The sequence below is a fragment of the Halichoerus grypus genome, unplaced genomic scaffold (assembly GCF_964656455.1).
Source record: "Halichoerus grypus unplaced genomic scaffold, mHalGry1.hap1.1 HAP1_SCAFFOLD_173, whole genome shotgun sequence".
NCBI classification, from domain to species: Eukaryota; Metazoa; Chordata; class Mammalia; order Carnivora; family Phocidae; genus Halichoerus; species Halichoerus grypus.
The window spans coordinates 24,067-37,943 of record NW_027555100.1 but is presented as its reverse complement, the minus strand read 5'-3'; the positions used below and the strand labels follow the sequence as shown (position 1 = coordinate 37,943).

Here is a 13,877-nt window from a genome sequence, read left to right as displayed (position 1 = left end):
CCTGCTCCACCCCAACCTTTGACCGTTGCCAAGCATGAAGACACAACTCTGACCGAGGGGCAGTGCTACTGAACAAGTCAGCACTCTACCACACGGAGGTCAGACACAAACTCAGGAACCGGCATTCAACGCTCCACCCCAGCTCTCACTCCCCCTGACCCAGCCACCCTGCGTGGCCTGCCCCTCCCCACGCTCAGCCAGAACCTACTGTCGCTCAGGGACTGAGCCAGCGCCTTCCAGTGCAATGTGTGCCAACAGGAGCGACCAAGGCAGATGCGTCAAACAGGACTGGGAGGCCCAAAGCACCCGGCCTAGCTGAGGTGCACGCAAAATGGCAACTGAGGGAAGTTTTCCACTGTTCACGACCAGAAAAATGGGGAAGACGAGCTCAATGTTCAAGAGTGGGCAATTGGCTAGACACACAAGAATGCTGGAGAGGCAGATCGCTTATCCTAGAATGATGCTCACGATAAACTCAGTAGAAAGAAAATGCAAGCTCCCACATGGCAGCTACTGCTTGACCCTGTCTTTTCTGTTTGTTTAAGTAGGCCCCATGCCCAGCGTGTAGCCCAACAGGGGCTTTGAACTCATGACCCTGAGATCAAGATCTGAGCGGAGATCAAGAGTTGGACGCTTAACCGACTGAGCCACCCAGGTGCCTCCCCATCCCCGACCCTGTTTCTAAGAAACGGGCAGACTCTGTAGGGAAAGAATCCAGGCACGGAGGTCTCATCGTTCTAAGTATGACTTCTCGGCTCTGCCAAGAGGCAGCTCTGGGGACTGGGAAGAGGTTTTTGAGCTTCTCTGCGCCCCCGATTCTTCTTCGCAAAACTACTGTAAAAATTATCTTGTGCCTAGTATATAGAACACCTAGCAAGCGGTAGCTGCTATCAGATGTCAAAACCTCTAGAAAGGCACACAGCAAAAGTATAGGTCAGCAGCAGTTACGGTAGCAGTAACATTTCAAAGAACTTATTTTTTATTCATTTCAAGCCTCATCTTCCTCCAAAGACTATGTGTTACCTGATGACCATCTTCAGATGTATGAAAAGGGACAGAGTCATCTAAGAGATCAGAGTCGTGAGACTCACGAAACCCAGATGAATGAATGAAGACACGCAGAGAAGTAGACGCTGGCTTAGAGACGGCACGGGAGCCTTCCTACCAAAGCCAGGCGGTAACCACTCAGAACAGAACAGCCCACTATCTGGTCTACAGGCAGAGGTAGGCTGAAAACCAACAACCCAGTACTGGCAGCTCACACCGACGCAGACGAGCTGGTAGTGAATAGGGGAGAGGAACTAGGCGTGAGCCTGGGCACGGCCACTCGGAGTCTGTGCCACTCCATCTCTTGGGCTGCCCTTCTCCATTCATAAGCCCGCCAGAACTACACAGGTCATTAAAGTTCTTACTTGAGGCTTTGAACAGAACCAGAACCCAAACGAACCACACAAAGCACTCACACGTAGAGGTGAGGCCACAGGGCTGCAGTCTGAGAGAGAAGCCCTTAGCAGGTGAGAACACGTAGCGCAAGAGGGGAGGAGCCTACCCAAAGCCACACCCTGACCTGGTAGAGCCAGTCTCCCCACTTCCAATTTTGAGTCCTTCTTCAGACACTGCCAGCCCCCCAAGTGTGGTTCCGTGCAGCGTGGTACTGCAGGCACCCCTCTGCTATCACCCCAACATGGGGCAGTGAGGGCTACTCACGTGCACATCTCCCCCAACTACTCTGTCCTCTTTCTGCGGCAATAACCCAGCACTGTCTCCTGTTGAGTAATGCTCACGCGTCCGTCGAGCTAAGTAAGGCTGTGAGTGGGAACCCACAAAACTGTCACAATACAACCGAACCTGACCCAGCAAAGACGAAGAGACAGCTCTTGCTCGTTCCTTTACAGGTTTGCACACAGCTAACAAGAATCACTGGTTCAGGGGCGCCTGGGTGGCTCAGTTGGTTAAGCGACTGCCTTCGGCTCAGGTCATGATCCTGGAGTCCCTGGATCGAGTCCCGCATCGGGCTCCCTGCTCGGCAGGGAGTCTGCTTCTCCCTCTGACCCTCCCCCCTCTCATGTGCTTGCTCTCTCTCATTCTCTCTCTCTCAAATAAATAAATAAAAAATCTTTAAAAAAAAAAAAAAAAGAATCACTGGTTCAGGGGCACCTGGCTGGCTCGGTCAGTAGAGCACGTGACTCTTGATCTCGGGGTTGTGAGTTCAAGGTCCACGTTGGGTGTACAGACTACTTAAAAATAAAAAAATATTTTAAAAAAAGCTCAGAGAGTCCCATCAGCGAAGACATGTAGAACAAAAACAAGAACTGAGCCCTCGGCGCAGAGCAGGGAGTACGTGCTAACAGGTGAGAGAAGACATTCTTCAGAGACAGAAAGCGCTGCACACATTACAGGGCAGACACAGCACGGTTTATGAACCAAGCAGGTAAATGAGGAGAGCGAGACAGTGCTCCCGCTGTGTGAAATGCATCTGACTGGATCCAGACCTAGCTAGGGGAATCCTGTCCCAGGGAATGAAAGCCCACGGCACGGCCCGAACTGCCACCCGCTGCTGGCCTCCAGGGAAGCTCGCACCGCACATGCGCCACAGCAGCGCTGTCCACGCTCGCACGTGCACGGGGCTCACCCGGAGCTTGCTCGCCCGGGGGCCGGGAGCCGGTCTGCGGAGCTGCATTTCCAAGAAGCCTCCAGTTCCTACTGAGGCGACTGGGCCACAGGCCATCAGAGCAGCGAGGCGCCAAGGGAGCAGGACACCACTGATCCATTTCCAATGACTAAAAAGAGTCAGAGGCAAAAAGTAACAGAATGCCCGGGAGGACTGATGCGGGAAAGTGGTTTTTAATAGTAAAAATTTCAAACCAGCTCACATATCTGAGAACAGGGAACTAGTTACACACACTGGTCCCCTCACATGACAGACTACATGACCGTTAAAAACAAGAGAAGTCTGCATGAGTCATGGAAAAATCACCAAGACGTATCATTCAGTGAAAAGGGCAAGTCAAAGCAGAGCAAAAAAACCCATGGCACTTGTGAAAGAAAAGTTACACGTTACATAAAACATGACTTTCAGAGTTCGGAAACATCCCACTATTACCCATCTCTGCGGATGAGACAAAGTGCTCACTCTTGTGCCTGACGTTCCTGTATTATTTGAAGTTTAGGGGCCTCTATTTTACAATGAGCAAGAATAACTTTATAATCAGAGCCACAAAGATTATAGTTTTGTTTTTATTTGAACTTATTTCCTGCAGGCCACGTACAGGTTGTGTGGACATCAAGTCTGGACAAGAACTTTCCATAGCTAACATTGTGCAAAAAGAGAAGTTGCTCAAGGACCACAGCCGCCATACAGGATCTGAGCCCTAGACTAGGGAGGAGTATGTACTTCTAGAAAATTCCAGAATGATTCAACTGATCATTTGTGGGCAACTGGTGAATCCACACTGACCCCTGGGGTCACTGTTTCCTTTTCTAAGAAGTTGCACAAGACCAACCTCACAAGTTTTTGGATCGGCTACTGGACAGGGACACAGGAGAGCACAGCAAAGCCATCTTCTAGCTACAACGGAGAGGCAGATTTGTGGCTGCTGAAACAAGCAGGCCCAAGAAGCTACTCCAGCCACTTGTCATGTCTGACTTACTGTGTTTCACGCTGCAGAGTCCACTGCAGGCTTTCGTCTTCCTGACGCTGCTTTCCTTAAAGCTGTGTGCTACCCTGGAGCAGTCCTTAGTTTTATTTCTGTCCTTCCTATCTTTCAGATAAAACATAAGCTTGCCAGGGAGTCCCCTCCCACCCTGCCCCCCGAGCCTCTATGGGCTCTTTTTTTTTTTTTTAAGATTTATTTGCGAGAAAGAGAGAGCACACATGCACGCAGGGGTAGGGCAAAGGGGGAGAGAGAATCTGAAGCAGATTCTGCACTGAGCACGGAGCCTGATGATCCCACAACCCTGAGATCACGACCTGAGCCGACACCAAGGGTCAGACACCCAACCGACTGCGCCACCCAGGCGCCCCTCTGCGGGCTCTTTAGACATAGCGAACTCTTCCTCCTCCCTTGGACTCACCTGCAGTTAGACGCAATCCTCTGGACCTGCCTCCCTTTCAGGCTCAGACCACAAAATCACGCTTCATTTTGGAGCTTCCCGAAACCCTCCAACTCCAGGGTACCTGTCCTCCCAGCCTTCTCATTGCCTGACTCTCCAGTTTGAAGACAACATGCTTGCAGACCCCTTCAGTGATCCAACAGACCACCTGGAAAAGCTCTGCCCTTCCCAGCTCCAACCCTGCCACACTCCAACGTGGACTGAGAGTAGTCAAGGTCACCTGAACAACTGACTTTTCCTTTGAAAACCTGAAACCCAGGCAGGCAGCCATTCTAATGCCTAATGAAGAAGGATGTCCCAGTGACCAGAGGCGGAAGAGCCCAGCTAGAAAATTCACATGCTACCCTGCCAACCTCTGGAAGCCCTTGGCCTGAGTACAATGTTTACTCCCAGCCAATCAGTACATTCAATGGCAGCGAGGCCCCTCTGATGAGCAGCCCTGTGAGCAGAAGGCAGCAAAGCGGCCTCCGGACTCAAACAGGTGCTTTATATCACTTTAGTCTTACTCAACTAGCCACCCCCTTGGCGCTGACTGAGGCACTCAGTCTTACCAAAAAACCCACCAGAAATAGGCTGCTCCTGCAACAGGTCTACACTGGGGACAGACATGCTCTCAGCCCCTTTGTGCCACTTCTGCCCACTCTTCTCAGGTCAGGTCCCCATGCCCAAAAGGCCCCTATTCAATTGGCCCCTTTAAGCCGGCCTCCAAAGATCCCCTCCCAGAGGGCAACTCACTTCAACCTCCTTACAGAAAGCAAGCTGGGCATGTGTTTGCCCTAAAAGAGCAGGTGGCAAGTTACAGCAAAGCCAGAACACAAGTCTTCTGACATTCCGATCGGACCTCTCCCACTCACCACACTGCCTCTGGAGGTCAGAAGGAAAATCAGAGGCCTCTGGGGAAATCAGGGCCTCCAGTTTAAGGCCACAGACTGAATAAGTCAAAGTCACAGGCGAGCCCAGGGGTCCCTTCCCTCACTCACAAGGAGAGCAGCAAAGAAAAGCCAGCAATATAGAGATTCCGCTGGGCACGGAAAAGCTTCATGTGGAAGTGCTCCACGGCCCCGGGGTTATTCTGCAGGTTCACCTTCTCTGTCACGTCGTCATACTTCCGGATCTCACGTACAGCGTCTGCGGCAGAAGACACACAAGGGCATTAGCTCCTGCTCAGGCCAAGACTGGGCTGTCAAGAGGAGACAGGCGGCATAAGTCAAGGTGACCTCACTTCCCCCAGATCTGTCACGCCAGGTATCTCCCCTTCTACACACACCTTGGGGAGGACACCTTGTCAGAAGCTCTGCCCTGAGACCCATTCTCCTCTGGCTTTTTTCACGGCACTCCCTGGCCCCATTCTACCCAGACCACAAACTCGCTCTGTATCAAGATGCTAATCAAGTCTGAGGTGTTGCTGGCAACATCCACGGAGCCCCCAGTGTCTGGTTCTGTTTACCTCAAGTCAGGCTGGCTATCAGCTGCCCCACCAATAACCCAGGGTCGTCCTGTTCACGTAAATCCCCATGGAGGAGGCATGAGCAGCCTAGGAGTCAAGACCCCGAGACCGCCTGCTGAAGACAGGCTTTTCCATTTCAAAGCTTCATCATGGGTTTTATTATTTAAACTGCCTTATTCTAAGAACAAGTATCATTAAAATGTCCATACTACCCAAAGCAATCTGTACAGATTTAATGTCATCCCTATCAAAATGCCAACAGCAGTTTTCACAGAGTTAGAACAAACAATCCTAAAATCTGTATGGAACCACAGAAGACCCCAAATAGTCACAGCAATCTTGAAAAACATAACAGGAGGGATCACAATTAGATTTCAAATTATATTACAAAACAATAATAATTAAAATAGTATGCTACTAGGATAAAAACAGACACAGAGATCAATGGAATAGAACAGAAAAACCCAGAAACAAACCCACAATTATATGGCCAAATAATCTTCGACAAAGCAGAAAAGAATATCCAATGGGAAAAAGTCTCTTCAACAAATGGTGTTGGGAAAACTGGACAGCCACATGCAGAAGAATGAAACTGGACCCCTTTCTTTCACCATACACAAAAATAAACTCAAAATTGGGGCACCTGGGTGGCTCGGTCGTTAAGCGTCTGCCTTCGGCTCAGGTCATCATCCCAGTGTCCTAGGATCAAGCCCCGCATCGGGCTCCCTGCTCGGCGGGAAGCCTGCTTCTCCCTCTCCCACTCCCCCTGCTTGTGTTCTCTCTCTCGCAGACGCTCAATGACTGAGCCACCCAGGCGCCCCAAATAAAATCTTTAAAAAAAAAAAAAATCCTTGAAGAGAGCACAGGCAATAATTTCTCTGACATCGGCTGCAGCAGCGTTTTTCTAGATACGTGTCCTGAGGCAAGGACAACAAACTATTGGGAGTACATCAAAATACAAAGCTTCTGCAGTGAGGGAAGCAATCAACAAAACTAAAAGGCAACCTACAGAATGGGGAAAAGATTAAAAAAAATCAAAGACGATACAAAAAAATGGTTTTATTCTGATTACAAAACAAGTGCACGCTCATCAAAAATTCAAATATACCAGAAATGTGCAAAGAGAAAATATCCCATGACATAAGCACCTCCAGCAAGCACAGGACATGTGGTCATCTTACCCAAGGCAGTCACTTTGAGCCACATTACTCCATTTTCTCTGTAATACACATCCTAAGCTGAAATTACCCTAATTACAGGTTTATTGTCCATCTCCCCTGAATTAGACTACGTACCACAAGAGCAGAAATCTTTTCTGCCACATCCAGGACCTAGCATAGCTCTGGGTGCATAGGGGGCATGCAAATAACTGAATCGTGAGTAGTCTCTGCCCCGGAGAGGCACCGGTAGCCACGCAGTGCTCTGGCTTACAAATACATTTACATCTATTTGTCTATGTCGTAGAAATGGAACCATCTACTGCTTTCCGCCCCCACCCCTTACCCGAGACATCTTTTTAAGTCAGTACATAAAGACCTATCTAGAAAGGTCTCTTAAGAGACCCCCATGGGAGAGGAGTAAGGTACCACTATATTGATATTGTTAGGTTAGTTTTTAGTTTGAGACTCCTTGGTTTTTAAGCTGACCTCACATTATAAAAAAATCTGCCTCCCTTTGCTGGCATCCTGGTATTAATCTGTATCACGAAGCAAGCATTCTCCACCACTATTAGCAGAAGTCTAAACCAGGCCAACAACATGCCTATTTGTTATGAACTAAGTGTTCCTGTCCCCCAACCCCCAAGATTCCTATACTGATAACCTAACCCCCAATGGAATGGTATTATGAGGTGGGGCCTTTGGGAGGGGCAGGTCATGAAAGCAGGGCCCTCATGAATGGGGTTAGTGCCCTTACAAAAGAGACCCCACAGAGCTCTCTCATCCCTTTCACCATGCGAGGACAAAGCGAGGAGGCTCTATGAAACGAGGAACAGGGCCCTCACCAAACACCAAATGTGCCAGCACCCTGATCTTGGACTTCCAGCCTCCAGAAATGTGAAAAATAAGTATCTGTTGTTAAGCAACACGGTCTATATTTTTGTTATAGCAGCCCAATATAAGACCTAAAATTTAAAATGTTCATACCCTTGGACTCATCAATTCCACCTCTATGAATTTATCCTACATAAACATTTGCATAAACGTGCAATGACACCAGTATGCCTATAAAGAACTGAATTACAACAAAACCATATGTTATGATACTACATATTTATTTTTTTTAAAGATTTCATTTGAGTGAGAGAGAGAGAGAGAGAGAGCGCGCGCGAGCGTGCGCATGCACACGCACATGAGCAGGGAGAGGGGCAGAAGGACAGGGAGAAGCAGGCTCCCCGCTGAGCTCGGAGCCCAATTAGGGGCTCAAACCCAGGACCCTGAGATCACGACCTGAGCCGAAGGAGCCACCCAGGTGCCCCAGGATACCAGACAATGTTTAAAAAGGTAAGATTGCTGTAAATGGAAAACAGTGTGTACTATGGTCTGAATCCAATCCCAAACACTACGTAGCATTTTAGTAAATATGTCCGCACATAAAAGTGCCTGTGGACATGTACAACAAAGTATTAATGATGGTTTTTCTGTGAGACATGGGATTATGGGGGGACTTTAACTTTCTGGGTTAAATTTCTGAACTTTTAAGAACGTGTTATTTTTGTGATTTAAAATAAAACAAAACAGGGGCGCCTGGGTGGCTCAGTCATTAAGCGTCTGCCTTCGGCTCAGGTCATGATCCCAGGGTCCTGGGATCGAGCCCCACATCGGGCTTCCTGCTCGGCGGGAAGCCTGCTTCTCCCTCTCCCACTCCCCCTGCTTGTGTTCCTTCTCTCGCTGTATCTCTCTCTGTCAAATAAATAAACAAAATCTTAAATAAATAAATAAATAAATAAATAAACAAAACAAAACATGTTTGAAGTACCTGGGTGGTGCAGTTAAGCATCCAACTCTTAGTTTCAGCTCAGGTCATGATCTCAGCGTCGTAAGACTGAGCCCCACGTCAGGCTCCATGCTCAGTGCAGAGTCTGCTTAAGACTCTCTCTTCCTCTCCCTCTCCCCTGCCCCCTCCACCAAGCTCAAGTGCTCGCTCTCACTAAAATAAAGAAATCTCTAAAAAATAAAAAAATTAAGTAAAATAAAAACATGTTTTTCTACACCCTCACATCTGCATCCAGGAACCCCGCCACCCTAAGGACCACCTTGGCCAATGGCGGCGAGCACACTGGGATGGGAGTGTTAGGCCACACTAGCCCAAGTCACACAACACAGTGCTGCCCTCCGTATCTCAGGCCTCTGGACCAGGACCTGGCCCCTGGATGCTCATCAAGCCCACTCCCCCACCACCCCCTCAGACCTGCCCCAGACTCCTCCCAGTGAAGGCTAGGGGCCAGCCAGGACTGCAGCTCTAGCTAGTTATGCCTATCACCTTTCACCAGGATTTCCTGCTAACTAACATTTATATTTGTAGAAGTCTCGACAGACCTCTCTAGATTACACTTCTTACTGTTAAGGATAGGAAACAGCCAGTCATCAAAGCTGGTATCTCTCTAGAACTTCCAAGCACTTCCCTGACCTCAAAGAAGAATGGCACCTCTGACAACTCCTAGGTTCTGCAGAGGGCCTCCCTGGCCCATCAGCTGTGCTAGGAAATGGGGAGCTCATGGGGCCTGTACAGAGGGGCAAGGCCCTGAGGCAGCACCAGGACACAGCCCCTCCCCACCTCAATTCTTGCCCCTACCCTACATCCAAAACTCTGAAGTCTGTTTTTTTTAATGCCCAAAGGATGACACACATATTCCCTAGCCCCTCCAGGCTTAGAGACCACTCAGGGAAGGAACCCTGATTGGAAAGAGCTACTTCTTGGGGCCTTGCCAAGTATTTCAAGAACAGCACAGTATGCATATGTGGGCAGCTGGTACCCACCCTACACAGTTGGGAAAAGGTAGGCTGCACCTGGCCTGTTCAGAGGAAGTCCTGCCTGAACATAGCCCATCAGGAGCCAAGACATTAGGAAGGAAAAATGCCTAATGCTGCAGCTAGTGGATGGTACCTTGCACATTCCCCCCGAACTATGGCCCCCTGCCCACCCCCCCGCCACTGCCACATTTCTGCTGGAGACTCAGCGAGAGAGGAGTGCTCTGAGCCTAAGCGGGCATCAGCACCTTGGAGACAGGACCAGTGTCCACAGCAGAAGCCAGCCAGTACTTTAGAATCCACGCTGAGGGACACAGTGACCACTTAGTACAGCACACATTTAACAGCCACATGAAAGTTATATTGATCTCTCTGGTCTCCAATCATACCACCACATCACAAAATGCTTGCCTTCCACCTTAGTACCCTAAGGCCCCAGGCCCCATCCCGGAGCATGCCCTGGGACCAGCTTATCTTCCAAGCCTGGCTGGTGTGCACCTCAACATGGTGTTTATAGAACTTCACAGCTAGAAGGACCCAGAAAGACCTGAAGCCTGACCCAGATCCAGAGAGCTCTAGGATACACTGCCAGACCTCTCGGTGCCCCCCCCCAGCTTCCTACCCAGCCCCGCTCCCTAACCATTTGGTCGCTCAGTCCCTTATTCACACAGACTGTCTACATGACTGAAGTGCAGTGCTGCTTAAACCAAGATCAACATGAACCAATCAGCTTCTCTTGGTTTCAGTTCTGGAATGACGTGAGGAGCCAGCCCAGGAAAGTGAAGTGGTCGTCACAGGGTGCATAAAGGTTGCTGGTCAAAGTAAAGGCCCAGGCCAGCAGTCAGCAGCACTCTGTTCAGGGATGAGGGAGCCTCTTCCCAAGAAGACAGAGACACTGAAGGGGTCTGTCCCTGGGAAGCCCAACCTGTAAGCTACATGTGGAACGTGGCACAGGGCTTTGCAGCAGAGGCTATGCCGTGGCAAAGGGTCTGGGGCGCGTAGCTGCCCTCAGCCACGGTTCACTCACCAATAACCAGCAGCACAAGGATGACAATGAGGACTACAAAGAAGGTGTTGCCATAAGTCACTACCAACTCCACCAGGCGGGACTTGAAAATCTTCTGCCATCTGTGAAAACAAAAGGGCTGAAGAAATAAACATCCACTTGGGCCCCAGGGCCCTGAGAACAGAAAGCCACTCTTGCACCGTTTTCCAGTGGCTGAATATCCTGAACAGACTCAGCCTCGACTGCCTGCAGTTCTCCAATTTATGACATCTATTCAAGAGTGCGTGGGGGCGGGGGGGGGGGGGGGGGGGATGCTTGTCCACGTGCAGAAATTTCTTAAAAAAAAAGCCACACTCTTAAAAACACTAAGAGTCTCTGGGGAGGGAAACAAAAACATTCCTTTTAATTATTATTCAAGGATAATTAACACACAGTATACTACTAGTTTCAGGGGCAGGGAAATGGAAAACTTTTCATTGCATTCCTCTACGTAATGTTCAAAATGCTTGCCACGTACACATTATTTCTTCAAACGGTTTCTCCACATGACCCATGTGGGTTCATCTAGACGCCCACCACCCTGGATTATTACGAAGCAGACCCAAGACTTCCCTTCATCTCCTTCCATAAATACTTCAGGATGTAATTCTGTCAATAAAGAGCCTTTATGCAATCACAATGCTATCACCAGACCTCAAGAAAATGAACAAGAACCCCTCATCATCAAAGCCAGAGTCCCAAAGTCGAATTGTTGCAATTTTTTTTTTAAACACTTGGTTTGTTTAAATCTAAACTGACAAGGTTCTGACTGTGCATTTAGTTGGTAAGTAGCTTCAATCACTCCTCACCCTCTTCTGTCTTCTTTCCCAATCCACTTTTTGCAGAAACCAGGTTGTCGGTCTTACAAAGCTGTCCAGATTGCAGCTCCAAAATGCCTCTGTCTCTACATTTCCTCTGAACTGTGTGAAGTGTGAAGAGATTCAGATCTCGCTTTTGGCAACAGTACTTCTTAGACAATATCATGTACTTCCTATTTTATTATATCAGAGATCTATATTTTTGTCTAAAAAGTTTTTTAAAATATCTATGAAGATTTAGCCTTATTTATAATTTTCTAATTAAAATCAGAATATGTTCATATATTATGTGTAATTAAAAATTAATTTCCAATTAACTTTGAACAGATCCTCTATTCATTAAAAGGACTATGGCTTCACCTCTCACAGGCTGAGTAATGCTCATGAGGCTACTATGCAATGCCGGTGGGACTGGTTGGGAGGACACACGTCACCAAGTCAGCTACAACATGACCCCATGGTGCAAGTCTTCCAGACGCCATATTGCCATCCCCTGAACCCTAGGCACCCAAGGGAAGGCGGAGGGCAGCATTCCCAGAAACGTAACTAGAGATAGGTCTTCTCCCTCTTGGAGCATGGTGAAGGCCAGAAGGCAGTGTGCACAGGAAAGGAATTCAGAAAGATGTGACGAAGCAAAACTGTGTGGAAGGTTAGCAATAATAAACACAACCCCTGCCACCTCAACCCCAGACAGGTTCTACCTGTTTCCATCTGGCCCCAATTCCAGGGTCTTACCAACCCTGCATGGAGAAGCTATGGGGCTCAGCAACAATCACCCTTTTGCTTGCCTGCTTGCTCCACAGGCCATACCTTTTGGGAGAAATGAAGGGAATGCAGAGAAGCAGCACAGCAAAGACCTCTGCATAGAGGAAGGTGGCGACTGCAGTCCACTGCAGACTCATCGTGTTGCTAGAAGGTTTCCAACAGTGAGATGTGCGCTTGTTTCCTGACAGGAGACAAAAGGGACAGAAGCTGTTGTGAGAGCTGGGCAGCCACTCTTTACCCTCTACCGCAGCACTCTACTCCAGTCTTTTTAAGCCACTGGCTGAAACTGGGCTCAGCTCGGCAGGGATACTTGGCCAACAGTGCTCAAAGGCCTAACAAACTCCCGTTTGCCAGGACGCAGTTACTTGCTGCCTTCCAGTATGTGCCTTAAGAGCCACCTTTCTGGCGAATTCCTTTCCCGACTGAGTTCAGCAAACTCCTTATGCCCGCTTAACTGGGGAAGTGTTAATAAAAGATTATATAGACGGGGGCGCCTGGGTGGCTCAGTTGGTTAAGCGACTGCCTTCAGCTCAGGTCATGATCCTGGAGTCCCGGGATCGAGTCCCGCATCGGGCTCCCTGCTCGGCAGGGAGTCTGCTTCTCCCTCTGACCCTCCTCCCTCTCATGCTCTCTGTCTCTCATTCTCTCTCTCGCAAATAAATAAAATCTTAAAAAAAAAAAAAAAGATTATATAGACGGGAGAAAATTCTCGACAGCCATCAGGCTCACTCCCTTCCCAGTCAGCCCCGGGGCGGCAGTGTTTCAGCAACGCACTTTCTCCGAGAGCGGCGACGCCCCCACACCCCCCTCCGAGGGAAACCAGGAGGCCCTTCCCTCACGAGCCTTTCCAACCGAGCCGAGAGAAAACCTGCAGCCTCCCTCCGGGGCGAGAGCAGGGGCTAAAAAAAAGCCTCCCGACGCCGCCGCGTCGGCCTCGGATGCGGTGGGAGAACTCGGGAGTACCTCCGAAAGCCCACAGAGCGACTCCTACCGGGCGGGAGTCGGGGCCAAGAGCAAATGCGGGTCTCGAGTAAGCACCTCAGGGCCCCCATCTAGAGAAAGTTCTAGAAAAACGGTCTTTTCGGAACCCGGAGGAGCCCCTCCCGACAGCCCTGGTCGCCCACAGCCGCCCACCCGGCACGAGTCCCCCGCGCTCCACCCGCGCGGCCCCTCGACATGGCCCTAGGCCGCCACGCCTTCCCCCGAGCCCCACCCTGGCCGCCCCCCCCCGAGGGGCTTTGCCACCGCCCCTCGCCCCCGCGGCCGGCCCTCACGCCCCCGGAGCCCAACTCCAGCCACCGCCCCGACTTCCCTCCGCCCAGCGCTGCCCCCGTACTCCCGGCTCGGCCCGAGGCCCCGGGCCCTCTCCACACTAACCGCCGCTGCCCCAGAGCCCAGCTAGGCGCGCAAGCACGCTCACCGAGCTTCCCACAGCCAACGCACACGCCCCGCTGCCGCCGCCACCAAACGCTCCCACCGCAACCCTGGCCCCGCCCCTTCCCCCACGGCCGGAAACCGGAAGCATCCGCCACGCCACGCCCCCCCCGCTCCCAGCCGCACCCAGGCCCCGGCGACTCCGCCCACGGCCGTTTTTCGCCCCGCCCCCGAGCCGAGGCTCCAAAGCCCAGGACTGGAGGAGAAGAGGCGCCTCGGGCGCGCCGATGTGAGGGGCGGGGCCTTGGCGGGACAGCCAGGGCCCGCTTCTCTGGCCCGCGCGGTCC

The 13,877-nt window shown here is 50.6% G+C and overlaps 1 protein-coding gene across 4 annotated transcripts; it reads right to left on the bottom strand.

The window, feature by feature from the left end:
* Positions 1 to 5,074: 5,074 nt before the first annotated feature.
* On the bottom strand, positions 5,075 to 13,678 carry LOC144380794 (B-cell receptor-associated protein 31). Of its 4 annotated transcripts, none has more exons than XM_078065588.1 (4): positions 13,577 to 13,678; positions 12,202 to 12,337; positions 10,556 to 10,656; positions 5,075 to 5,241 (listed from the first exon to the last, which is right to left on the bottom strand). In XM_078065588.1, exons 2-4 carry the CDS (start codon positions 12,291 to 12,293, stop codon positions 5,090 to 5,092), a joined length of 345 nt encoding a protein of 114 aa, XP_077921714.1. In that variant the 5' UTR covers positions 12,294 to 12,337; positions 13,577 to 13,678; the 3' UTR covers positions 5,075 to 5,089. The 4 variants fall into 4 exon arrangements, with proteins under 4 accessions (XP_077921714.1, XP_077921717.1, XP_077921715.1 ...); XM_078065591.1 differs by having other exon boundaries at positions 13,493 to 13,623; XM_078065589.1 differs by having other exon boundaries at positions 13,534 to 13,612.
* Between the last annotated feature and the right edge of the window lie 199 nt (positions 13,679 to 13,877).